Source organism: Martes martes, assembly GCF_963455335.1.
Source record: "Martes martes genome assembly, chromosome: 13".
In the NCBI taxonomy this organism is placed as follows: domain Eukaryota; kingdom Metazoa; phylum Chordata; class Mammalia; order Carnivora; family Mustelidae; genus Martes; species Martes martes.
Window position 1 is genome coordinate 44,601,015 of NC_137901.1, and position 25,628 is coordinate 44,626,642.

The window sequence follows — 25,628 nt, forward strand, 5'->3', positions numbered from 1 at the left end:
TCTCACCTCCCCGGACTGTTCTCTGCGGACTGCAACTGTTCTCTGGGGACTGCAGGGCGGATGAAAGCGTGTGTCGTGTGTGTACGGTGTGTGTGTGTGTGTGTGTGTGTATGTGTGTGCGTGCGCGCGCGAGAAGCGGGAGGGGGCCCAGGAGGCACCGACTTGCTCCAACTTGTTCACACCTGGCGCGGTTTCCCCAACGCTCTGCCGAGTCCAGGGCCGAGGAAACACGCGTAGGGCGAGCACTGATTGCTGAAGACACCGTCAACTCCCACTTAGACACCCACACGGCCCAGAGCCCTAGTCTACCCGCCCCTTACTTTTTATTTTTTTCTTTTGTTTTTAAATTACAAATTGACGGATGGGTTTCTATTGATACATATAATTATAAACTGCCCTGAAAGCAAGACGGGGGATCAGGAAGGGAGCGGGGGACAGGCAATTGACAAGACTTCTACAACCGAAGTGCCTAGAATTAGGACTGGGGGCAAATCCAAGGACGCCCTGGAGAAGCTGGCGAGGCTGTCTTCACTGCAGGGTCGGCACTCCCCGGGGTCGCGCTGCTAGGACTTGGCTAAGTTGGGTCCCCTAGCCCCTGGGATTCGAGGCTGGTGGGAGCGCCAGGGGACACTCGGCCTGCCCGAGGAGGAGAAAATTAGGATGCAGCGCGAGCTCCGGAGGTGGCCAGTGCTGTGCCGCCAAAGAAAACAGCCGAGGTCGCCGGCGTCTCTGGGGGCGCTGCCCCTGGGTCGGGAGAGCGCGGGAGGCAGCGACGCGAGGACGCGCCCAGAGTCTGGGCGCGCCGGGGGCGGGCGTTGGGCTGGAAGTGGGACAGTGTCTCCTATGGGAAAGCGGGACCCGGCGAGCTCTTTGGCCGCCTTTCCAGTTTCGGAGGTATCCGCCCCCGTGCGCCGGAGGCAGCGCAGCCCCGAGGGCGAAAGAATGGCGGTTGGCAAACTTGGAACGAGTGCGCCCGGGATCCGAATTGCCGGAATTGTGGCGGTGGCGGGGGCGGCCGAGACCCAAGTTCACTTTTTCCGCCCGCCCGCCCGCCGACGGGCCTTAGGAACGGGCTTTGCTCTAGCTACAACCAGGTGGAGCGCCTCGCCAGAGGGAGTTGTGTCAATGTGCTCCGAGGCACGGAGGGCGGCGGCCAGCGCGGGTGGGGAGGGGTCCCTCGGGTCCGGAGCGCCTCTCCCGGTGTCTCCCCTCCCACCCGCCCCTCCCAGTCTTTCTTTCTTGCTCCTTCCCCAGGCTGGCGGGACCGGCGCGGACTTGCCCTAGACCTACGGGGAGCGCCCCAGGTCTTTAATGACAGCTTAAAAGAGGCTGTTGGAAAAGTCGAAAGGGATGAGGCTGACGTGGGGCGTGTTTCGCTCCTTTGCAAGAGTCGGAAAGGGAGCTGGGAGCCGTGCGGCTGGCCCCAGGCCCCCGCGCCTCGCCGCCAGCAAGTAGGTGGGGGAGCAGCCGCCGCCAGCCCCATCCCGCTCCCAAGCCTCGCCCGCTGCGCCCTGGCCGCGGGCGCAGAGAGGGTGCGGGGCCTCGCCGTGCCTCCTCCACCCTGCTCATTAACCTGCCTGCTCCGCTCCGCTCCGGGCGGCCCCAGACACGGGCTTCTCCGAGCAGCACCCACAGCCGGCCCGGCGCTGCCGCCTCCCGGAACCCCCCGCTCCGGGGGGCAATGAGGGGGCGGTGGAAGGGGCACTGCTCCTCGGGCATTACTTAGAGAAGCGACACCGCCCCGCCCTCCCGCCTGCCCTCCCTCTCTCCCGCCCGGGCCCGCGCGCCACTCCGCCAGAGGGTAAGTTGGGAGTGTTTTCACCCCCACCGACAGCTCTCCCTCCCCTCTCTTCCTCCCCCCTTCAAAGTTTTCTTAGGAGTGAGGAGAGGGGTTGGGGAGGAAGAGGGTCCAGCCAGCCCCCGTCCTCACCCTCTCCCTGTCTAACTTACCCCCGCCTCCCTTCCCCTCCATCCCCTGCGCGCCGCTGCCCCTCCGGAGCTGCGCTCCAAACTGACAATTGGAGCGCGGCTCCTTTAAGAGCCCGGCTTTGCCTCCCGGTAGCTGAAGGTCATTAAACACAAAAGCTCTCAGCGCTGCGGTCCAATATAGCGCATGCGCCCTGCCCGAGGACTGGCAGAGAGACGGCAATATGGCGAGAATGCCTGGCAGCGGGGACTGTAACACCAGCGCGGGCGGCAGCGCCAGCGCCGCCGCCGCCGCCGCCGAGAACAATGGGGAGCGGGGCGAGGGCGAGCGCGGTGCGGGGGGCCGCGGCCGCCGCCACGGCCGCCCGCACTACTGCAGCGCGGGCGAGGAGGAGGAGGAAGAGGAGGAGGACGACGAGATCCAGGAGGTGCAGATAACGGGGGACGAGGAGGAGGAGGAGGAGGACGGAGGTGGGGGGCTGGAGGAGGACGAGGAGGAGGAAGAGGAGGAGGAGGAGATGGGGCTGGACTGGGATGAGCCCCTGGAGCCCGAGGACTCGGCCGGGGAGGAGCTGGAACCCGAGCCGGTCCATATGATCAATATGGACCAGAGCGCCGCGCTGGAGCCCGAGGCGCCGCCGCGATTGCTGGCGCCCCGGGCCCGCGGCGGGCCGCCCGGGGACAGCGCCGAGCTGGACCCCGACGTGCTGCAGCGCCCCGAGCGGGCCCGGCTGAGCGAGAACACCCGGCTGGCCACCCGCTACGCCGTGCGCATCTTCCGGGAGTACCTGAGCGAGAAGGCGCAGAGCCCGGACTTCGAGACCATGGACAAGGGGGCGCTGTGCCGCGTGCTGCGCTCTTTCTACGCCGAGGCCCGCTCCAAGAGCGGCCAGCTCTACAGCAAGTCGTCGCTCATCAGCATCCGCAGCTCCCTCAACCGCTACCTCAACGAGCCCCCGTACTGCCGCACGCTCGACCTCACCAAGGACCCCGAGCTGCGCAGCGCCAACCTGACGCTGGCCGCGGTCATCCGCAAGCTCGAGGAGCAGGGCGCCGGGCCGGTGGTGCAGAAGCAAGCCATCACGCGTGCCGACCTGCGCAAGCTCTACACCTCCAGCGTCTTCAGCACCAACACGCCCTTCGGGCTCCTCAACAAGGTCTGGTTCGAGACGTGCATGTACTTCTGCACGCGCGGCCGCGAGAACCAGCGCGAGCTGGAGGAGGACTCCTTTGGGCTGGCTATGGACGAGGACGGCCGCAAGTTCGTCTACTTTAAGTCCCTCGGGCCCTACCACAAGTCGCGCTCGTCGTCGTGGAGCAAGAAGCGTGCAGAGAGCAGCGACGAGGAGAACTTGCCCCGCATGTACGAGACGGGCACCGAGTTCTGCCCCTACGCCAGCTTCGTGAAGTACCTGTCGAAGCGCAACCCACTCTGCAAGGCGTTCTTCCAGCGGCCCCGGGACCACTGCAGCGAGGGCGATGTGACCTGGTACGAGAACAAAGCCATCGGCAAGAACTTGCTGGGCACCAGGATGCAGATGCTCTCGAAGGCGGCCAAGCTCTCCAAGACCTACACCAACCACTGCATCGGCGCGGTCTCCATCGCCACGCTCAACAGCATCGCTGGCATCGGCACCAAACTGGGCTCGCCCGCCCCGCAGGGCTGCTACGCGGAAGCTCTGAACGGGGCGTCTCGGCACCACTCCCACCACCCCCCCACCCATCCCTCCCACCACCACCGCCCCCAGCCGCCCTCGCTGGGGAACACCTATATCCTCCCCAAAGACAGCCAGGTCGGGCCCGACGTGAAATCCGAGGCTGCGCCCAAGCGCGCTCTGTACGAGTCCGTGTTCGGGTCGGGGGATATCTGCGGCCCCTCTTCCCCCAAAAGACTTTGTATCCGCCCCTCGGAGCCTGTGGATGCGGTGGTGGTGGTTTCCGTGAAACACGACCCCCTGCCTCTTCTTCCAGAAGCCAATGGGCACAGAAGCACCAATTCTCCCACAGTAGTTTCACCTGCTATTGTTTCCCCCACCCAGGTAACCAAACCAAACTCTATGCATGAAATGTTTCTGTGGTACCATTTGGGACTAACTTGTGCTAATGCAGGTCTGGGTTGGGGGCGGGGAGGAGTTTTAAAAAGTACTAAATATACTGAATCAGATTGGAGCTCACTCTTAGAAGCTTAACTCTTGGTGCTTTTCAGGAAAGTTTACATCTAACCTTAAAAGGTGTGAGAAGGCACGCTCCCTAAATCCCTGCTGCGCAGTAAGGCTAAAACTTCAAAGTTTGCAGAACAAAAGGGTTGGAGGCAGCCGGCCTCTCCATTGAACGCAGGAGTTTTCTAAGGCAGGGTGCAGGAATACCATGCATATAAAGGAAGCAGTTACTTAAAATATATTTGAATAAAGCAACCATTAAAATACTCTTTTGCATATTACCCATAACTTATGAAGATTAAAAAAAAAAAGGTTCCATACTGAAAAAGAAAACATGCCAAGCCCACTTCCTGTATGTGGGTGGGGAGTGGAGAGATTGGCAGTCCAGTGCCAGTTTATGCTGTAACAGGTAGCTGAATGTAAAAGTGATGTTTGGGGTGTAGTTTCCAGAAACTGAAGTCACTTGTTAATAGAACAGGTTTTTGCACTACCAGCCAGACTCTGTGCCCTGTGGTGCCCAGCACCGCGGTCACCAAACCTTGCAGCCCGTTTCTTGCCCCATGAGGCTCACCATCTAGAGGGCAGATAAGACTCAAGAATGGAGATATTTAATTAAGACCCAACAGCACAGTAGTGTGGCAAGAACACCCACAGCGAAGAACTGTACGTAGCCCAGAAGCTGAGCCACCTTGGGCAAATCAGTTCACCTCTCTGGGCTTAGGGAACTGTGTTAATATTGAAATTATTTAATGTTAAGCAGTACCAAATTTTAGGTGGAGATTGAGAGCTTCCCTGGATGCTTCTGGTCTTATTATTTAGAGGAATAGGTTCATATTCTTAAAATTGTGTTCCTCTTTGGGAGACTTCTCTAGGAGCCAGAAACCAGAGGTGTTCGGGGACTCTGCTCTATTCTGTAGGCAGGCGTAGCCCCTGGAGGTTTTACAACTTTGACCTCCCTGCCATCAAGCAGAAGTAGGAATTTCCCCCGTAAGTCTGGAGGTTGTAGTGCAAGCCTTCAAGGAACAGATGTCAGGTACCTCTGTGCTTTTTCCGAAGTGGAAATTCCAGTTCTGGACAAACTGACCCTTTCAGAGGTTTACCAGCTAATCAGCAAGCCCCAAGGCCAGCAGAGAAAGGGGCTGTGAATGGTAATATAAACACCAAAGTTCTCTAAAATACACAAGACCTGCAGGCTATGTGTCTTTCTCTACTTCCAGTGTGCGTGGTACATTTCCGATAGATCAGGGGGTGGCTTTCTGCAGTTGTGAGAGCCCCGAGAGGAGAATTCTTCTTTGGGGAATTTGGATTTGCTTTTTCTCTGAAAGCAAAAATAAATGTTCACATTCTTCTGATCAAGTAAGACCCTTAAAACTTCCTGGTTTAGGGTAGCACCTGATTGATTAAGAGTTAAACGCCTGAGAAAGTTTATTAAAGTCTGTGTCTGGTTGGAATAATAATGAAACAGTTTGTCTGCTGGCATCTGTCTGGCATATAGTGTCCTATAGATTCATGACTTAAGATTCACAGAAGATGGAGGAGAGAGTTGCTTAGTGGGTTTTGTTTTGGTCTAAGGAATGCAGTTGCCCCATCATAGTCTTGTTTCCACTGAGTGAGATAAATCAGTTCTCTAAACCTGACTACGGATTCTTTTCTTTTTCTGAGTTAGAGTCAGATAAATATAGATTAAACTTAAATATAGATTTGAGTGTCCATATGTTGGCTAGATTGTTATTATGCAAACATTTTTGCATAAGTTTCTTGTAGTTAAAACACTACAAAAAGTTGTTCTTTTGCACATATTTAAGTCAGCTTTGTATTTATGTTTAAGTTTTTTTAATCAGCATTAAGAAGTTTTAAGGAAACTCTTTTGTTAACCCCTGTAGAGCTCGCTTTCTAAAGTCTGAGTATTCTAAGAATGAAACGAATGTTTAGTTTATATAGAAAGCCGATATTAAACTTTTTCCTCTTGTATTTATTAAAATCACAGAACCATTTGAGGTCCAGGGCATTTCCTGGGTATTGTGGACCGGCTGGGGTTACTGGCCCAAGGCACTGCTTCAGGAGGCCAGCTCCTCTTGCCGGTCATTAATCTTCAGGAAATGCTGTGTGTACCTTGAGCTTCAGTCATTATTACTTAATTATAAACATAGGCCATCTAACCTTAGTATCAGCTAGGCCCATCAAGTGGTATTGCACGGAATTCTACTGTTGGCCATTTTATTCTCGACTTCTTAACAATACTCATACCCTGATGCTCTGATCTCTTCTGATAGTGCAAGTTTCTCAAAAAAATGAAGAGTCTATTCCTTTAAGTGCATTTACTCTTTACTTTTTGAGACTTTACTTTTTGAGAGTGTTACTAAGTGTGTCATTTGTGCGACTGGTTGAAAAATGAATGCATTCAAGGATTAACGATTATGGAGTTTGTGATTTTTATTCCTGTGAATTTCCTGGTTTTTGTTGGTTTTGGGGAGAGGGTGGCAAGGAGGAGTTGTGGTGAGAGTTGTGATGGTTGCTTTAAGGAGTTCACTCTTTAATTCTCTGGAATGGCTGTTAAAAGCAAAGGGCAATTCTTGTCTCCCCTCCTCCTGCATAGCTGTTGTGACCTAAGATGATCCAGTTACGGTGCAGCTTCCTAGCAATCTTGGGAGATCACATGGTACATTTAAAAAGGTTTAGTACAGCCCATCGTACATTTTTCAGAGCTGTTCTCCTTGCACGAAAATACAGCATTTTTCCGGCCTCAGAGAACAATACTTCAGCTTAGATATCCTGGCACAGAGATTTCTAACTTTAGTCTTTAGCATCTACACGCAAAGAATATAGTAAAAATTTAAATTCTCTAAATATCATAGCTTTGTTGCTAAAGCTTTTATAGACCGTGCCTCTCTCCAGCACCAAACAAAAATGTGAAAATCAGCTCCCTAAAATAGACTTAGACACATTCGTAAGCTTGTGCCAAAGGTGTCTTCAGTTCTTATTTGACTTTAACCCACATTATTTCCAGAAATACTTCTAAGGAACTCTGCAGGTAGGGAATAAGTAGTGGGGAGATTCTGGGGTTGGTGGAACACATGGTCTGTGTCTGTTTCATTGGCTTCACTAGGGGCCAGAGTCAGTCCGTACAGTTTCCCAAATGAAAATTGGAGCAGCCTCTCTGGGGCACACGCGGTCCTTAGTGACCTTGCCTTTGAGAAGTCGTATGTTGATTGCACTGGGGAAGCAGTCCTCCTTCAGGTGCTTAGTGTGGGAAGGCAGAAGGAATAATCTATCTCTCTGCTTAATAGGGAATACCCCCGAACAAACAGACATGCATTTTATGTATTACTGAAATAGTCACCAAAGTCTTGTTTTTAATTTGGGAGGGCTACTCTCTTTCTTAAAGAGGGAATCAGACTTCTATAAACATGAAGAGAGTGTAGTGGGTTTAACAGCCAAAGCAGTTGTAACAGAACTTTCTTATGATGGTTATCTGGAGCTGTTAGGATTAGCTACCTTGTTTTAAAAAGGCATTTTCCTGATTTTTAATGTTAGTTTATGGCTACTTTCCTTTTCCTGCTACAGGAGTATTTGCTCTCCCATTCAAATTGGTGGAGAAACTAAGTGTCAGTTATGTAACTATGTAACTTTTTTTCACTCATGCAGGAAACAGTTATTGAGCATCTCCTACTATGGCTGTTGTACCAGGAATCTTTATAAATTAATCCATTTTCCACTTGGCAAGTAGTAGCATTGGCAGGATTTTGGCCTCATTAACTATTAAAACCAGATCAGAATAAAGAAAGTTAAAAGGTGAAGCACTTACTGTTTTGCAGCAGTCGTTTTAGGAAAGAAATCTGTATCTTTAACTCATATATTATTATTGCAGTCATGATATAAGTGAATTATTCTAAATTGCTATGAACCTGTATGTATGTCAGCTCACTATTAAAGCTGATCCAGGAAACAGAGAAAGAAGTATTTGCTGCGGAATGAGAAAGTGGCTCGCGTTCATTTAACACTTAAATCTTGGTGTCACCCTGATTTTAAAACCTGGCTCCCCCAAACAAATATTACCTGGAAGGCAGTCCTCTTGTCACTGCACATGAGCGCGCCGTCTGCAGGTAGGACTGCTCCTTGCACATGGAACTGCGGAAGCAGGTTCGGCCTTGGCCTAGGCCAGTTAAATCCCCACTTCAGTTATTTAATAAAAAGTTCAGGTTCCAGGTCACCTTTGGTATCCTAGATGCCATTTGCAAAGCAAAATTGTTGTAGAAATTGCGGTGCAGTTGCCCGTGTTGTTAATCTTGGAAACAAACATGTAACATGAATCTGTCATTTGCTAGACCTTTATTTCTAGGACCTGTTCTTTCTTCTCTTGATTGACCCTTCACTGCATAATACCAGTTAGTCAGGAGCCTCTTTAAAGACTTCTCTGGACAATTTAGAAAGAGGAGAAGGTAGGGGAAATTAGTTGGTTCAAAGGGGGCTGTCGATTGACCTTGATGAACCAAAAAGAAAGAAAACGTAGCTTTCAGATTTGAAACCTCGCAGGGGCACCCTTTTTTTAACTGAGTACTAGTGGTGGTGTAAGGACACTGAATTCAAGTCAACCGTTGTTGATCGAGCTTCTGTCCACTTGCTAAGTGCTTGTCTAAAGGGGCAGGATTTGGCTCTTGTCCTCAGTGGGGGATCGCAGAGGATGAACAAGTTAGTGGGCTTCAAGCTGGAGGGATTATCTACTTGATATGCACACATCACCATGGAAACAGATGAACTTTTAAAGTTTTAGGTTCTGTAAGATTTGAGGCCTGTTGGGTTTTCAGATGTGTAAAAGTGTCTCTTTGTCTGCTGTTCTCCGAGAGAGGATAGGCTCGAAAAGGTGTCAAGTCTTTATAACAGGGAATGAGTTTCTGCATAGTCTGGAAATAAATGAGTGTGGAAGCCCATCGAGATACCTCACCATCGCCAGGGCTGTGTTTCCTAACATGCGTGACTTTAAACTAGACAGCTGACCACAGTATATCCTCTCAACTATAGGAGACCAAGCCTCATTAGACGTGGTTCAGGCTTTCAGTAATTCTCCCCATCCTCCTCTTCAGTTTTCTTTACAGCCAGACTTTGTTTCAGCTTATACTTTAACAACGAACAGAGCCTCTTCTTTCTCCCTGAAAAAGATACATTTATGTATGACCGTCAACTTTTATTCGTCACTCATTTTTTTAATTCATATCCTATCCTAAACTTGGCCCATGCAGGGGATTTGTCAGAAACAAAAAAGCAGGCGATCTCTTACAGGACTAAACGGTCGGGAGTGTCTGACCTTTTGATCACAGTGATTTGGTCACAGAGCTTTGCCCTGGGGCTGCTTTGGGGACCCCAGTGGGAACTTCCTTCGGGAAACCCACTGCATTCTGAGAGCTGTGATTCCTGTTGAGTGACTGTGAACCCTTGAGCCCCTTCTGGCTGTCCAGGCAATGAGTTTGGGTGTGCTGACTGTGCAGGGTTCAGGGAAGTCACAAGCTGCTCCTCATGCTGGAAGAGAGGTGTGAGGATGACGAAGGGCTCCTGTGTTGATGGAGTCCGCGTATGCAACCCTGGAAAGCTGACGGACTCCAGGCAACCTTGAAGGGAGAGGATTGGGAGCCTGCCAGAGCAGCTCCGTTTTTTCACATGTCACCAGCCCATTCTGTGCCTCCCACCCTTCCAGGTGGGCATTTGAAAATCACCTTTCTCATGCAAACCTTTCTAGCCGCATTCACACCTTGAACAACTGCTTTCCCCTGATCATCTGGCAGTGAGCCCTCGGAAGATGGGCGTGTTGATCCCGTCCTGGAGGAAGGAGGTAAAAATGTGCTACCCGAAAGGGCTGACAGATTTAAGAGAGCGTTAAGGTTGTGGGCTTCTAGGAAAAAAGGAGAGGAATTCAGAGAGGAATGCTGAAGGATGGCAGAGATAAATGGTGCTTCCTTTGTGAGTAATATGGTCACCAAATTAGAACTTCAGGACTAGTTCGGAAGCTTTTAATCATCATTTTCTAATTTTTCTCTGCGTCTCCAGTGCTGGTTAACCCTGTTCAGTCAGGTGTCTCACCATTCAGCCCCTACCCTTCCTCTCAACCCTAGAAAAAGGGAACTGTCCCCTGTGGGACAGTAGCAACTGTCCCATGTGGGTGCTTTCTGCCACATGCTAGGGACCAAGCTAGTTAGAGACACTATATATGTACAGATACATTTTTTGGTATTTGTAGTTTTTCCACCACCCCCCCTTTAGACAACTTGGTCATGGATAATAACACTCATACAGATAGAGATGCATATGTATGTGTTATATAAACTTGATGCATGAGAAAATCCTCCATTTTGTTATTGTGGTCTGAGAAGGCAAGTGTCTTGAGCTTACGGGTAAGTTAGCAGACTTGAACTTGCTATATTGGTTTTTGTTTTTTTTTATTTTTGGGGGGGGTTTTTGCCAGGTAGTTTGAAGGAATATAGCTTAGACATGAGAGCCGTTTCAGCATTCCCAGCTTCCTAGCTGTTCTAGGTGAGCCATTGGCCCCAGTCCAGGCAGGAGGGATAGAGAAGTGTGCTCTGGCTAGAGATCTCACCCTGTTGGGCTGCAGTCTTCAGGGACGAACAGGACCCCTCCTTGCAGAGTTGTGATGTCAGCTGTTACCTCTGACCGATTCTCTAGTTAGGAAGTGGAGTGTAATCATTAATAATGACCAAGACATTCCAGGGTGGTTTTTTTTTTTTTTTACCAGGGTCTTCTTACTGGCCGCCTCTACATCACTGGGGAACTTGTCAGAAATGCAGATCTCTCCATGCCGCGCCCCTGAATCAGCTCCTGAGCATAAGGTCTAACAACTGATCAGTAGCTGTCCCTAGATTCAGATCCAGACCTGGTTGATTCTGAGCATCTGCTTTTAAATCATAGTCAGTTTTTTCCAAAATTCTTACCAACCGTTCAGATAGAAAAATCCAATAAAGAGAAGGTGATATAACACTGGATTCATATTACTACCCGAGGTGCTTTCCTGGAGCAACCTAAGAAAAGAGAACTTGTTACCGTCAAGCAAAAATAAGTAAATAAATAAATAGCAGGGAACCCAAAAGAGTATTTGCCATGAGTCCGTGCTTCTGTGTTGCTGTGTGTGGTCCCCCAGCCCACAGTGGATCTGGGGACCCAGCAACCTCTTGAGAAGCCCTGTCACACAGCAGTTAAGAAGATGCTGGTGCCAGCCGCCCCCCCCCCCCCCCATGGCCGTGGTTCAGTTTCCCTAGGTCAATGGGGAAAGCAGTCATACCCACCTGGCAGGGTCACCCGTGTGCATGAACTACTATTTGAGAAGCCCTGAAAGCCTGAGCACCCTGGGAACATTTTCTGTCATTTTATTATCTTAGAACAGAATGTCTAACATTTGAAAAACTACTGATCTTGGTGTTAAACCTAGTCTCGGTCTTCAGTTTTCTCTTGTAAATGGCTTGTCGGGAGGCTGTGCGGGGCCTCTCCTGGTTCTCCTTCAGGGGTCTGCCCAGACTTGGGCCCGTAGCAATTCCTCTTGTCTCCTAGCAGCTAGGAAGTCTCCAGGTGCCCCCTGCGCTCTGGCTCTCCAGTACCTGCCTGTCTCTCACTTACGTCAGAAAGCTTTTGGGACGCCTGGCTGGCTCAGTCGGAAGAGAGTATGACTCTTGATCTTAGGGTCGTGAGTTTGAGCCCCATATGGGGTGTAGAGATTACTTAAATAAATAAAACTTTAAAAAAGAAAAGAAAAAAGAAAAAGCAAGTCATCTCATCCCCATGGATGCTTTACCCCAAAGCCTGTTTTTTTCTCTCCTGTGCTTTTCCTTAAGATTTGCACATGCTGTGGCCCCAGGCAAGGTTGATCTCTACACCTTGTAGGTTTATTCTGCAAACTGCTCCCCTTTCTCTTTCAAAAACCTTGGAAGTTTTCAAGTGCTAAAGGGGTAGGGAGAGTTCCTGATGGCCATATGCCAGGACTCCATCAGATTTGCAAAAGTTGGCTTAGAAGGAGATCAACAGCTTTTTATAATATATAGAATTTTATTTGGAATGGTTTGGGATTCTGGGAGTGATCATAACACTGGAGTTTTGACAGCATTAAGAAGGTCATTGTGGTAATAACTTTCAGTATTCTGGAAGTAGGGCCTATAGTTGGCTAGATCCTGTGTTGTGGTATTTGCATTTCCTTAATGCATAATTGGACGATAATTTTCTAAAACTCGACTTCCGTCTTGGGGGGTATATAAATCAATAGACATTCTGCTTAAAGTTCAGGTATAATAATAAATATATTTTTTATTTTTATTTATTTTTATTTTTATTTTTTTTAAGATTTTATCTATTTATTTGACAGAGATCACAAGTAGGCAGAGGGACAGGCAGGGGTGGGGGGAGAAGCAGGCTCCCTGCTGAGCAGAGAGCCTGATGTGAGGCTCTATCCCAGGACCCCGGGATCATGACCTGAGTCGAAGACAGAGGCTTTAACCCATTGAGCCACCCGGGCACCCCAAATATATATTTTTAAAAGATTTTATTTATTTACTTGACAGAGAGAGCAAGAGAGGGAACACAAGCAGAGGGGACAGGGGCGGGAGTGGGAGAGCAGGGAGCCTGATGTGCCGCTGGATCCCAGAACCCTGGGATCCTGACCAGAGCCAAAGGCAGAGGCCTAACAACTGAGCCACCCACTTGCCCCTCATAATACATGTTTTGAACAGCCTGCAGAATCAGGGTAATTTTGGTGGTGTTCTGATGCAGTATTGCTGACCAGTTAACGACCTCTTTTGATTTAAGTTTGACAAAGTGCTCTTATAAAATAGAGATGATTGACACGACGATGCCGGGATTCATTACCCCTAATTTAGTTTGTCCTTCAGTTATTCACAGCAGTCAGCCACATGGTCCTTTTAAAGGATAACTTTGTGCGCTTTTAGAATTATATTAATTCTGTTAGTTAATAAATATAATTATATATCTATTAATTTTATTGAGCCAGCTCATTTGGAGTGTTGGCTTCTATTTTATGATAATTCTTTCTGACAAAACTATATCTAAATTGATTTTAGATATTTTTCTTCCTTTGTGAACAAATACTTCCTTTTTTTAACTCCAGGAAAAAAAAAAAAAAAGACTTGCAGGATGTTTATTTTTCACTGGATTGAGGTAGCAGTTTAAAATCATGTTGCTGTAGAGACACATGGTTTCTTGTTATAAAAGTATAACAAGAATATTAGAAAGCTGATGGAGGTAGCTTCATTTTCTTTGCCTTACAACTCCGTGTTCGTTCATGTGCTGATTTTTTTTTTGTAATTAACAATAGGATATTCATAATGCTGGTGATTTTGCCGTTTTCTGGATCATTTCATAAGAGGAAGGGGGAGTGATGAGGTTCTAAGTGTGTCTCTTGAGTTGCTTTTATTTTAACTTACAGAGAGGATCGTGGGGATCATAGATCCTATCCCTGAATTTAACTACCATCTCAAGTGATATGTTTTAGAACCACCTCTTGGGAGATGAGAGATGATCTAAGAAGAGAAAAGTCAAGGTGAAGAATGCTATACAGGAAAACTCTCAGAATAGGGTTTATTTATAAAATGCATTTATTGAGCACCTGCTGTGTACAGGTGGGAATTTGGAGGTAAAGAATAACTTAGAAATAGTAAAGAGAAGACACTGGAGAAAACAGAATGGCAATACCTAGGTCAAGTCAAAAGAAGGAGTAGGTGGGAGAGGAAGCAGAGGGTCCTGCCTCACTCAATGACTATTCACAAGTAAACCTTCGAGAGTAAATGGTATGTATTACTGTCTAAGAAATGGGACTGAAGGTGGCCTAACGGAACTGAAAGACTAAACACTGAAATCTTAAAAGTGTGTAAGGAGAATGTGAAAACTTGGAAAAAATAAAATCTTGTCTTTGTCAAAATTTAAGCCTTTTCTTTGCTATCACATTGAGAACACGGCTATTTCCAATGTCCTAGCACAAAGCGAGGTGCCATGTTTCACTACCTGTCAGCCCCTCCACATGCTCACCCAGTTGTCAAAGCATGTATTTAAGGTGGAATATTCGTGTAGTAACCCAAAAATTCCGAAGTGATTCTCTGTCACAGTTTACATTTCAATTACCACTTCTGCAATCACCAAAAGCCCTGCTCCTTTGGTGCCCAGCTTTATTTCCTTCACATCTTGGGACCGTGGGGGACCGTACTGTGAATCCTTGGTTATACTCAGGTACTTGTAAATAGTGCTTTGTGGATTGTGAAAAGGGCTCTCTTGTGCGTGACTTCATCATAAGGAAGCCATATAGGGCACTTTCTAGTGTCGGATCCTGGGTTAGGTAGACAGTGGGGACACAGATCAAGTCCTTGTCCTCGGAGGACTCACTCACTGTCTCCCGGAGGAGGCAGACAAGGAACATGAAAATAAACGCTGCCGTGGGACGTGTCCTGTGACAGTCTCTACACACAAGCGAAAGAGGGGTGGGGTAGATAGCAACTGTCGTTATACCCATGCTGTAGGTGAGGAAAACAGATCCTCTGTGAGGTTAACTTCACCTCGCTAGGGATGATCAAAGTTAAAAAGTTCCAGTTCCAACCCCAGGTCCGGGCCTCTTATACACTGGTACTTTTTTGGCTGTGATTTATAACTAAAGTTAAAAAAGTAGTGCAGTTACGGGGTGCCTGGGTGGCTCAGTGGGTTATAGCCTCTGCCTTCAGCTCAGGTCATGATCCCAGGGTCCTGGGCTCGGCTCTCTGCTCAGCAGGGGGCCTGCTTCCTCCTCTCTCTGCCTGCCTCTCTGCCTACTTGTAATCTCTGTCTGTGAACTAAATAAATAAAATCTTAAAAAAAAAATAAGTAGTGCAGTTACATAGCACTAAAGGAAAGAAAAAGGACACTGAACCACAAGTGTCCACATGGATGTGTCTTTTTTTTTTTTAAAGACTGTTATAATTTGAGAGAGAGCATGGGCAGGGGAAGGAGAGAAAGAAGGGGGCGGGGCTCAATCCTGGGATCATGACCTGAGCCCCAAAGCCAGACACTTAACCCATGGAGCCACCCAGGCATTCCTGGATGTGTCTTTTTTTTTTTTTTTTTTTTTAAAGATTTCATTCATTCATTTGACAGAGAGATACAGTGGGAGAGGGAACACAAGCAGGGGGAGCCAGAGAGGGAGAAGCAGGTTTCCTGCGGAGCAGGGAGCCTGATGTGGGGCTCACCTGAGCGGAAGGCAGATGCTTAAGGACTCACTCAGGCACCCCACCATGGGTCTTTTAAAAACTAAAACGATCTCAATGTGATTCCTGTGCTTTTGGAGTTGCAGGAAAACAAAAGGGAACATTCTGGCTTAGGGTGAAATAGAATGGCCCAGTCTTCCAGATGCCAGCATGCAGTCAAGACGACGTCGGCGGGGGGGGGGGGGGGGGGGGGGGGCTGAAAGCTGCAGTTGGATTGATTTAGGGACCTTCTGTGGGGGCCTCCGCCAAGGTTGAGGGCTGGCGGCTCCCCAAGGGGTCCCACGCTGGGGCAGGTCGCAGGGATGGGGGTGGCCGGCCTCTCACTGTTGGCTGCCGCAGAGGCTGAAGACGTGCTCCCCAAGGCCTCCACGCTTTCCCACTTCCCTCAGAGCACTTAATTAAAAGAAAAAGTGAGCCCCGTTCTGATGCAGTTATGACTAGTAAAAAGAACCAATAAAAATGACTATAAAGTGCCTGACAAATAGAAAATGTTTAATAATACCAAGGCGCTTTATGGGGCCAGGGTTTACCTCTTGGTGCAGGATGACAAACCTTCCCGCGGAGGGGCCTTTCCCTGCTGCTGCTCCTGGCAAGGCGAGGATGATCAGTCGGAACCAGCCCGGGAGACAGACTCTGTCGGCCTCGGGTCACCTGACTTCTTCCTGAAAGGCGATCGGAGGGAAGGGACAGCCACTGACATGTGGCGCTTTTGTGGGTGACAGCAGATAACAGGAGGGATAAAGGACACTTGGGTGACCCAAGAGCAAAAGGGAAAACAAGGAGGAGATGCAGGAAAGAAAGGGAGGAAAGGCTTATAGAAAGTTTGGAGCAAAACAACACTCTCCACCAGTTCTAATGAGACCTATTGAAGGATAGACCATGTTAGGGTTAGGACAGTTATTACCGTGAATGGCCTTGGGCAGCTTACTTAGTTTCTCATCTGTGAGAGGACGATAATGGGAATACTACTGTTGTGAGTAGTAAAAGCCCAGAGGACAGGCGCAGTAACAGTAACTTTGTTAAATATTCTGTTGGTTAGAGATTATTGACAAGCTAGAGGAAAAGTAGAGGGATGGTTATCATTTACAGCTGATCCTAGTACTCTCTTTCATTTTTTAAGATTTTTTTTTTTTTAAGTAGGCGCCACACCCAGCATGGAGCCCAGCATGGGACTTGAACTCACAACTCTAAGATTGAGACCTGAGCTGAAGTCAAGAGCAGGACATTTAACGGAGCCACCCAGTGCCCCAAGATTTTATTTTTTTACATAATCTCCACACCTGTTTGAGGGCTCGAACTTATAACCCCAAGATCAAGAGCCCCTGCTCTATCAACTAAGCCTTGCAAATATACTTTATATCATATGTTCAAAGGATTGATTTTGGACTAACTTTATTTTTTTTTAAAGATATTTATTTATTTGACAGAAATCACAAGCAGGCAGAGAGGCAGAGAGAGAGAGAGAGAGAGAGAGGAGGAAGCAGGCTCCCCACTGAGCAGAGAGCCCGACGTGGGGCTTGATCCCAGGATCCCAAGATCATGACCCGAGCCGAAGGCAGAGGCTTTAACCCACTGAGCCACCCAGATTCCCCAATTTTGGACTAACTTTTATGGAGGTTTTAAACAACAGAGTTGAAATTATTTATAAATATTGGCAATATAAGTAAGTCTTCAGTGTTCAGTGAAACTATCCATCTCATTGAAAAATAACACCATTTGATTTTTCCTGATCATAAGCATTGAATTTCTAGAAACTGATCTCTTTTTATTTATAGTTTTCATCAGAGCATACTGATACCAGTAAAGCATATTGTAAATTTGTTTGAATAAACAAATATCTTAATTCTATAGAATATATAACTAGGATCATCTAAACCTCTATCATTAAAAGCAGTACATATGACAAGATGCTAAATTGCAGCATCTTTTTTCTTTTACTAATTTAAAAAAACATTCTCATGGCTGCTTTACAACCCCAAAGGATCTCATCCAGATGCAATAAAGAATATGAAACTTTCTGGCAATGTATTGCATAGAACAGTGGCACTCTGTGTTAAAGTGCTAATTTGAGAGAGATTATGTCACTCTCTTAACTCTCTTTTCCTGCCTGACAAATAAAATACTTGCTTAGCTGTCATAAATCATGAAATAATTCACATTTTACTCTTAATTTAGCTTATACCAACTGTTTAGCAATGAAGTCGGTAAACATTTTCTACATCATGAACTATGTATTAATCGTAAGTGTTGGGTGCATCGTTTGGTGGTAGGACTACACCGCTCATTCCTGCAGAATTCATCCCCATGGTCAATTGAATTGCTAACATACATGAATAACATGTTCTTGGAAATACTGAGTGCACATTATTCTATCTAATCCCCATGACAGTCTTCAAGTCTAGAGAGATGAGTAGCCTGACCCAAGAAGGACAGGCAGTACGTGGCAAACTCAGGACTGGATTCCGGGTCTCTTACTTGATACATATTTATTGAGCACCTAGTATGTGCTCGTCAATGACAAGTAAAAAGCAAGACAGAAGGTCTCATTTCTCATGGACTTGACATTCAAGTAGGAGTGACATTAAAATTAATGAAACTATTTTTACCAGATTAAATTGACTGGGTGGCCACTCCCTCCTTCTGATGTGCACCGCCCCCCCCACCCCCCTCCTCCATCACTTGGGTCCCCCTTCCTACAGAAGCAGGCCACACACACTGGCCACTTGTGCATCCTAATCACAGGTGGGCTCTGCATGAACCCAGGGCAGACGGAGCTAGCTGTTACTGGCTCTGTCCACTCTTCTAGATAAAGAGGCTCGCTCTTGGGTGAGCCACAGTGGACATCAAGTTTCCCTAACAAGATAGTAGGGGAAGGACAGTAAATGATAGCATGGGGGCTAGTGTGAATTTTTTTTTTAAAGATTTTATTTATTTATTTGACAGAGATCACAAGTAGGCAGAGAGGCAGGCAGAGGGAGAGAGCAGGGGAAGCAGGCGCCCTGCCGAGCAGAGAGCCCGATGCGGGACTTGATCCCAGGACTCCGGGATCATGACCTGAGCCAAAGGCAGAGGCTTTAACCCACTGAGCCACCCAGGCGCCCCTAGTATGGATTTCTTAAAGACTCAAGTACGTAACACCTCTGACCATCTCAATTTGTTAGGTGGGAAGAGGAAATGGAGGCTCAGGGAGCTTGAATAGCAGAGTCTGGTCTAGAGTCAGGAATTAGTCCTGATTTATAGGCTCAGAATCTCTTTTTTGGGTGACAGAGCCCCCCTCTCCTCACCTGCTAGCTTACCCATAACCTTTACGATATGATTGCTTCAGCCTTGACTCAGTTAATACTTGTGCTGGGCATGGTTCTCCCCTGCCGCCCCCGTGCAGCGTGAGCCACTGAGGGACTAAGGTCTGTCTTCTCTGGGGTGCCCACTCACCCCTGGACTGCCTCTCTGAGTAGGTCTGTCAGAAATTCTGCTTTTCTCCCCATCCTGTGAAAGGAAGCAGCTAAGGTGTTACTGATGGACTCAAAAGAAAGTATTAACACAGGCAGGCCCTTGTTTGGGAAACCTTTAGTCCACGTTTGTGATGCTGAGGAGTCCCGGGATTAGCACCTGAGAATGAGAGAGGAGCTGGCACAGCGGCTGGTTAAACTCCACCGAATCCTAAACTCACCTAAACCAATTTACGAGAAGCCCTTCTCAGTAAGACGGCTATGACAGGAATACCTGGTCAGGCGACCTTTCCGACTTCCTTCTCCTTAATCCCTTCCTGTGATCCTATCCTGGCAAGAAGGTCTGCAAACCCAATTTTTACAAATCAAATGTTTGCAAATTAGATCACAGTTGAAATGCACTGAACAAAATTCTGTTTTAGAGCCTTCACTGCTCCTTGATGTAAATTCCAATGTCACGTGGGTCTTTTGAACCACACGCTGGCATGCTGATAGTCTGCTGCCATTTGTCTTTGGGGCATTCATGTGTTTTAAGGATGTGTATATATATATTTTTTTAAATCAACCTAATGTGCTGTATAAAGTCATATGTCTGACTTAATTTATGTCAACCTGTGGTTGAAATTTTCTAACTGATGCAGGGTCATTTTATTTCTTATTTGCCATAGGCAGAGTACCCCTTCAGAAAATAATGGCTGGATATTTTTAAGAGTGAGAGTTAATATTTTCATGATTTTTATTTGTTTTATTCTTTAAATAACATCCATGCCTGGGACATTGCCTCTTTTGTTCACTCCTTTATTCCCTGTGCCTGGTACAGTGGTTGGCACATTTGAGGTGCTCAAAAATATTCACAGACATGAATAAAACTATTTTATGTTAACATTTTAAGGTTAATTGATAATCTTTGCCCTCTTAGCTTTGGGCAGAGATGAGTTAGCTGTTTTCACCTTCATTTGAAAGAATGGAAACTAATTCTTTAGCTGTGAAGATTAGAAACAAGAAGTTCCTCCAGTCACACTAAAAAAAACCCCCCAACTTTCCTTAAACTTTTGTTGCACACCTATGTGTGTCTCACTGCTCTGAGCATCAGATGGTTAAGACTATGCCCTGGAGATTAAGTCAAGTTCTGTTGCCTATGTTCCACATTTAATTTGGTCTCTTCTGTTCTCCTGTCCTCCTTCTCCTCTTTCTCTCCTTCCTCCTCTTTCTTCTCCTCTTATTATTATTATTTTATTTATTTTTTAGAGCACACAAGCAGGGGGAGCGGCAGGCAGAGGGAGAAGCGGGCTCCTCACTGAGCAGAGAGCCCAATCCGGGGCTCCATCCCAGAACCCTGGGATCATGACCTGAGGTGAAGGCAGACGCTTAACTGACTGAGCCACCCAGGCATCCCCCTTCTCTTAATTTCTTAGCACACATGGGAAGCACATACACCCAAATGATCACCACCTGGTGATAACTGGTGATGGGAGCAGTGCTGTCCTCAGAGATGTGTGAGTCTGGTTGGCAAGGTTGTGCACTCTGGGGATGAGGGAGGGATAGGACTACGATGGACTTTGCCAGGGTCACCAAACCTGGACTTCAGTCTCTTCCTCTGTGTTGTACGTGGGGACTAGTGTTCACCTCTCTACTGCAGGGCCAATCAGACTATCTTCTCTTTCCTTTTTCCCTTTCCCCATCTCCCTCATTTCCCCTTCTGTCTCTCCCAGTCTCAACCGCCAACCTTGTAACAGTTAAGAAAAACCCTTTTACGAAGGCGCACACTTAATGTCACAGAACCATGCGGTCTATAGTATTTGCTCACATTATAGAGTTGAGAGTATAAAAATGAGAATTTCTCAAGGAACTCCAACTTTAGGGGTCAGTGTTACAGTTTGGATTCAGGAAGAAGAGTTCCATTCACTTTCAGTCTGTGTCTGCCTGTCTGTCTTGCTACCTCGGGTTTTGTGGTTGTTTAGTCTCTTTTTGCTTTCCTAGTGTTAATTCTATTAATATTAAGAGATGTCATACATACACCGTGTTAGGAAATATCAATAACTATTGTCGCTAACCCCATTTTACTTTTATGAGATATGTTCATGGACTCCAGATGCCTTTCACTGTCCACAGCTACAGAAAATAAAATCAGTCCTCTCAAGGTTCTTTAATATCATTTGGGAATTTATGTCTGTTCTGGTTTTAGGCCCAACCTCCTTGGGTTATAGTTTCTTTTAAATTTAAAGGATGGTCTAAAAGGATCAAGTACAGTTCATAAAAGGATACAAATCTATTTTTCCTTTTCCTTGGTACTTTTTATTTCCACATGTCTGTTACTCTTGGTTTTTCTTTGGACTTTACTCTTTGTTTTCACTTCAAGGGGAAGCAGAGAGAACAGAGAAGGGAAGAAGGATTTTGATCTGAGAGACATGGTAGACAGAGGGAAGTTAATGCACAAAGGCCTGAAGCAGGAAAGAGCATGGAACATTCTAGAATATCCCAGGACTGAAAGGAAATCTGGGCTTTGAGCATAGAGAGTAATGGGGGGATGGTGAGAGAGAAAGCTACAGCATTCTGAGCAAGGACCTTATCCTGTCTAGGCCATGTTAAAGGTTTCAGACCTCATCCTATGGCCTGGGAAGTTATGGAAGGGTTTTCAGCAAAAAAGAACAGGGTCCAGCTTACTTTTTTTTTTTTTTTTAAACAAGTTCTCTTCAATTAAGATGTGGACCATGAATTGCAGAGAAAGCAGAACAAGGGTGGATAGAGGTGATGGTACCTAAGGGCTGTAAGATGGTTGTAGAGGGGCAAAGAGAAGCAGTGTATGGTCTTGTGATATCTGAAAGGTAGAATCCACAGGGCGTGGAGACCAATCCTGGGGAGCTGGGGGTGCGCAGAAGTAGTTCAAGGCAAACAGTGGTGCCGTGTATTAGAACAGGGTCTGCTGGAGGGAATAGGGGAATAGGGGAAGTTCTGCTTTGGAGATGTTGAAGTTGAGAGGCTCATAGGACAGCCAAGTGGAAATGTTGGCTAAGTAGGTCTGGCAAAAGTCTGGGGGTGGAGTGTAAAGCTTGGAAGTTCATCAGCTTATTGATGATAATTGAAGCCCCTCAGGGTGGATTATTTTGCTGAGAAAGAAATGGTAGTGAGAGAAGAGGGCCCCAAGACATTTAAATATTCCCAGGCAGAGCAGAGAAGGGGCAGCCGGCATGGAGCCACAAGGAACTTGCGGGGTACGGTGTATCAGGAGCCAAGGGACTGGTTGTTCTGTTCATACAGCTGGGATTTCAAGGAAGATGGGACCTCAGTCTTTGTCTCCGGCTTGCCCTACAGGGGGCCGTTAGCCGTCTTCACAGAGTGGTTTTGTAAGTGGTGAGCAGAAGACATGCTGGGGCGATCTGAGGGTGCCTTGAGAAGCAGAGAGAGGGAACTGGCTGCCGTTTCCAGGTTGGACCGCAGGAGGGGGAGGGAGCAGGAGAGTCAGGGCGAGAGATGAGGAAGAGGATTTTGTAGGTTTTTAAGAGAGAAGAGACCCAAACATGTTTACATGTTGCTGGAAAGGAGTCCATCGAGAGCAAGAGGGATGGTGGGGTAGCAGGCTCCGGAGGATGGGGGGAGTGGCTGGCTTTGGGTTGTTTTATTAATACTGTGATGTACTTGTCTAAAATTCCTGACTGACCCAGGTTTGACTACTAGGACGCTGTAACCTCACCTCCCTCCCACAGGGCTCTGAACCCCCTTGCCTGCCAACCTCCCAGGGTGCCCCCCCCCCGTGGGGGGAGAGGCTGAATTCCTGGTCAGTGAAGGATTCCAGCTCCCCCTTTGAAGGACAGTCCTCAATCACAGGGTCTTCCCCGTTTAGGAGGAGAACATGCACATCCTTTATCCTTTGTATTTGAATGGAGTAATTGACAAAGCAGAGGATGGAGTTCAAGATAGAGCCCCAATGTACTGAAAGAAAAACTTAATTAAATAGGAGCGCTGTAGGGGTGCCTGGGTGGCTCAGTCGGTTAAGCGTCTGCCTTCAGCTCCTGTCATGATCCCAGGGTCCTGGGACCAAGCCCCATGTTGGGCTCCCTGCTCGGCAGGGAGTCTACTTCCTTCCCTCCCTCTGCCACTCCCCCTTCTTGTGCTGTCTCTCAGATAAATAAATTTTAAAAATCTTAAAAAAAAAAGGAGCATTTTATGAAAATAGCTCTCAGACCAGGGAGGCAATGGACGAGTTGCATTCTGTACAGCCAGCTTGCTGGGTCTTGAGTTTCCTGGAATTCAGCTAGCTCTTGGCTGGCACCACTTTACCGGATTGTAAGTATATTGCAGGTATGCAGAGAGAGACAATTTTTAGACTCCAGTCTGAATGAAGCCTGAATAAAGAGGATGCTCTAAAAAACGGTTTCTATTTGCTGGCTTTTTCTGGGGGAAAAGATTACTGTTATTTGCAGCAAGTACACATTTTTAAACTTATTTTTTTCTAAATAACCTTTATTTTTTTTTTAGAGCAGTTTTGGCTTCCCAGCCGAATTAAGTGGAAAATCCAGAAAGTGGCCACTACAGTCTGTCCCCAAGTAGTGTACCCTTCCCCCACTGTCAACCTCCTGTGGCCCAGTGATACATTGTTACAGTTGATGACCCCCATCTGACACCTCCTTAGCACCCAACTCCCTCCCTATGTTACCTTTGTGTTCCTGCTTGGGGCTGCACGTTCTCTGGGTTTGGACGAGTGCTTGCAATATCACACAGAGGAGTTTCACTGCCCTGAAAATCCTCTGTGCCCCACCTGTTCATCTCTCCCTCTGCTCTGTTTCTGTACTTGGTTGCTTGCAGTAATTCTCTAACATGGAAACATACAAATTTGTATGTCTCCTTTCTGACGATCTTGATAGAACCCTAATCATAGCTTTGTTTTGGCTTGAGTACTTTTGTACATAACAGAAGAATTCAGCCATTGACCCTGAATCATAACTTTAAAGTAATAAGGCATCTAATTCCAGCTTTTTTCTTCTCTAAGTATTCCTACCCCCCCCCCAACTTGGTAGTTAACATTTCAACAGAAGCTTTTTTTTCTTTCCTTTGGGGGAGGGATGGAGGAGAAGGCAGACCTGCCCTTGACCGTTGCCTCCCAAATCCCAAAGGGCAGTCAGCTGAGCTGGTGTGCTTTGTATTTGTATCTGGCCCCCTCCTGTGTGTTGCGGAGTAGATTTCTGTTCCTAAAGAGCCTAGAAGGAGAAGCTGTGGTTCTTAAAGTTACTAACCATAGTGTTCTCCTCGGGGACTTTAAAAGAAAGAGGGGGAAAGGTAGTTTGGGGATTAAGGGGTTAAAGCATTAGCATTCTGGGCTCTGCTGTTTACTCACTGCTACTTTATGCAGAAAATATGTTGCTTTGAAGCCTGGGGAAACTGTGGTTGTAAATTCTGTGTGGAAGTCATTGGGAAAGACCCCAAGCGGGGTGGTTTGTACTGAAAGGACCAGTTCTTCAGGGAAGGGCAGCTCTCCACATCAGCTTTACCGCCGCACAGTGTTCCCCATTACCAAGCCTTTATCCACCGTCTCCTCCTCTCCTGTGTCCTCCTGGATGCCTCACAGGAGACGAGTAAAGCAGGCATCCGTTTTCAGATTCTGCCCTGCACCATTGTCCTGACTTTTCCCCCCTCTTTTCACCAATATTCATATTTACCTAGTATTTTTCTGTTGACTGTTTTACATTCGTCCCAAGTGATAGTAGGCATGAACTCACAGGTTTGATGTGCTAGCTGTATTATCTAATACTTAGTAAAACACACATCTGAATATTTAGGAACAAGAAAGTAGTCACCCGGGTACCACGTGGACTAACCCGGCATCTCCACAGTGATGCTGTCTGTCCCACTGTTTGGAACACAGCCTCACACGCTGGAGGGACACCCCACGTTTCCTGAAGCTCATGGATTGAGGACTAGGGAGGTTTGTTGCACATTTGAGACACCATCCCCTTCCTTCCTGGGTACCGGGAACCATCGAGGCAGAGTTGCTCTATTGCTGGTCTCTTCTCAGGAGTGTGCATTTTTGGGTCCCCCCTCCACTCCCACCCCCAAGGCAAAATGTTGGTAAAGACTGGTCTCCTGCCTGCAGGATTGTGTAAACTGAGGGCAGAGCTCTGGGACTGCGGACTTAGAGATACCTAATTTGCATATTTGTCCATTACTCTTCCTTAAACACCCACCCCAGGTGCTGTGTCTACCCTGGAAATTGCTGCTGTCTCCCAGACTGACCGGGGCCTGGCCCTTCCGGAATTTACATTCCAGGGAGAATGAATGAGAAGGACGAAACAGGGAAATAATGTCAACAAGGAAATACTGTATAGTGGTCAGTGTTCTACAGGAGATGGAAACATAGGGACATGGCACATGGTTTGGGGGAGTGGGGCTGCTGATGAGATGTGGCCTTCTGGAAAGAAGTCTTAGCGCATAAAGTGTCCTACCCTCTGGGAAGAGCAGTCCAGCCAGAGGGACAAGCTCAGGCAAAAGTTCTGGGAAATCTTTGGGAAAGACCAAGCCAGTTCAGTTTAAGTCTGGGCGGCAAAGAACGGAATGAGGTGGACCAGCTGGTCGGACCTCACCGGGGACAGTGGGGAGTTAGGACATTGGCTCACGCTGGGGAATCATACCCTAGAATTCAGACACAAAGCACATTACAGAGCAAACCAGACCAAGGCTGTTGTTAGACTTTGTCTGAGGCCTGAAGCAGGTTAAGGACATTTCATCAGGGAGACAGCAGTACTGGCTGTCCTGTCTCACAGAGGGCAGGTACACCACACTTGGCACAGACGTGCCGAAGCACCCAGGACAGGTGCCTTCCTCTTTGCCCCTTGGGCCTTCTGGGAAGTCCTTACTGCTAGAGAAAG

At 47.5% G+C, this 25,628-nt stretch overlaps 1 protein-coding gene across 2 annotated transcripts in view; it reads left to right on the plus strand.

Annotated features, from left to right (window-relative positions):
• Positions 1-1,346: 1,346 nt before the first annotated feature.
• KCTD1 (potassium channel tetramerization domain containing 1) overlaps positions 1,347-25,628 on the plus strand; it is a 90,705-nt gene continuing 66,423 nt past the window's right edge. Inside the window, exon 1 of one of the 2 annotated variants that reach the window (XM_080821507.1) lies at positions 1,347-1,801. Coding sequence is in view for 1 of the 2 variants with exons in the window: in XM_080821506.1 (XP_080677632.1) it covers positions 2,445-3,965 (1,521 nt within the window). In the remaining variant the exon portion in view is untranslated. Of the gene's footprint in view, positions 1,802-2,335; positions 3,966-25,628 lie in introns of those variants that run through there. The other variant, XM_080821506.1, reaches the window with a different exon arrangement.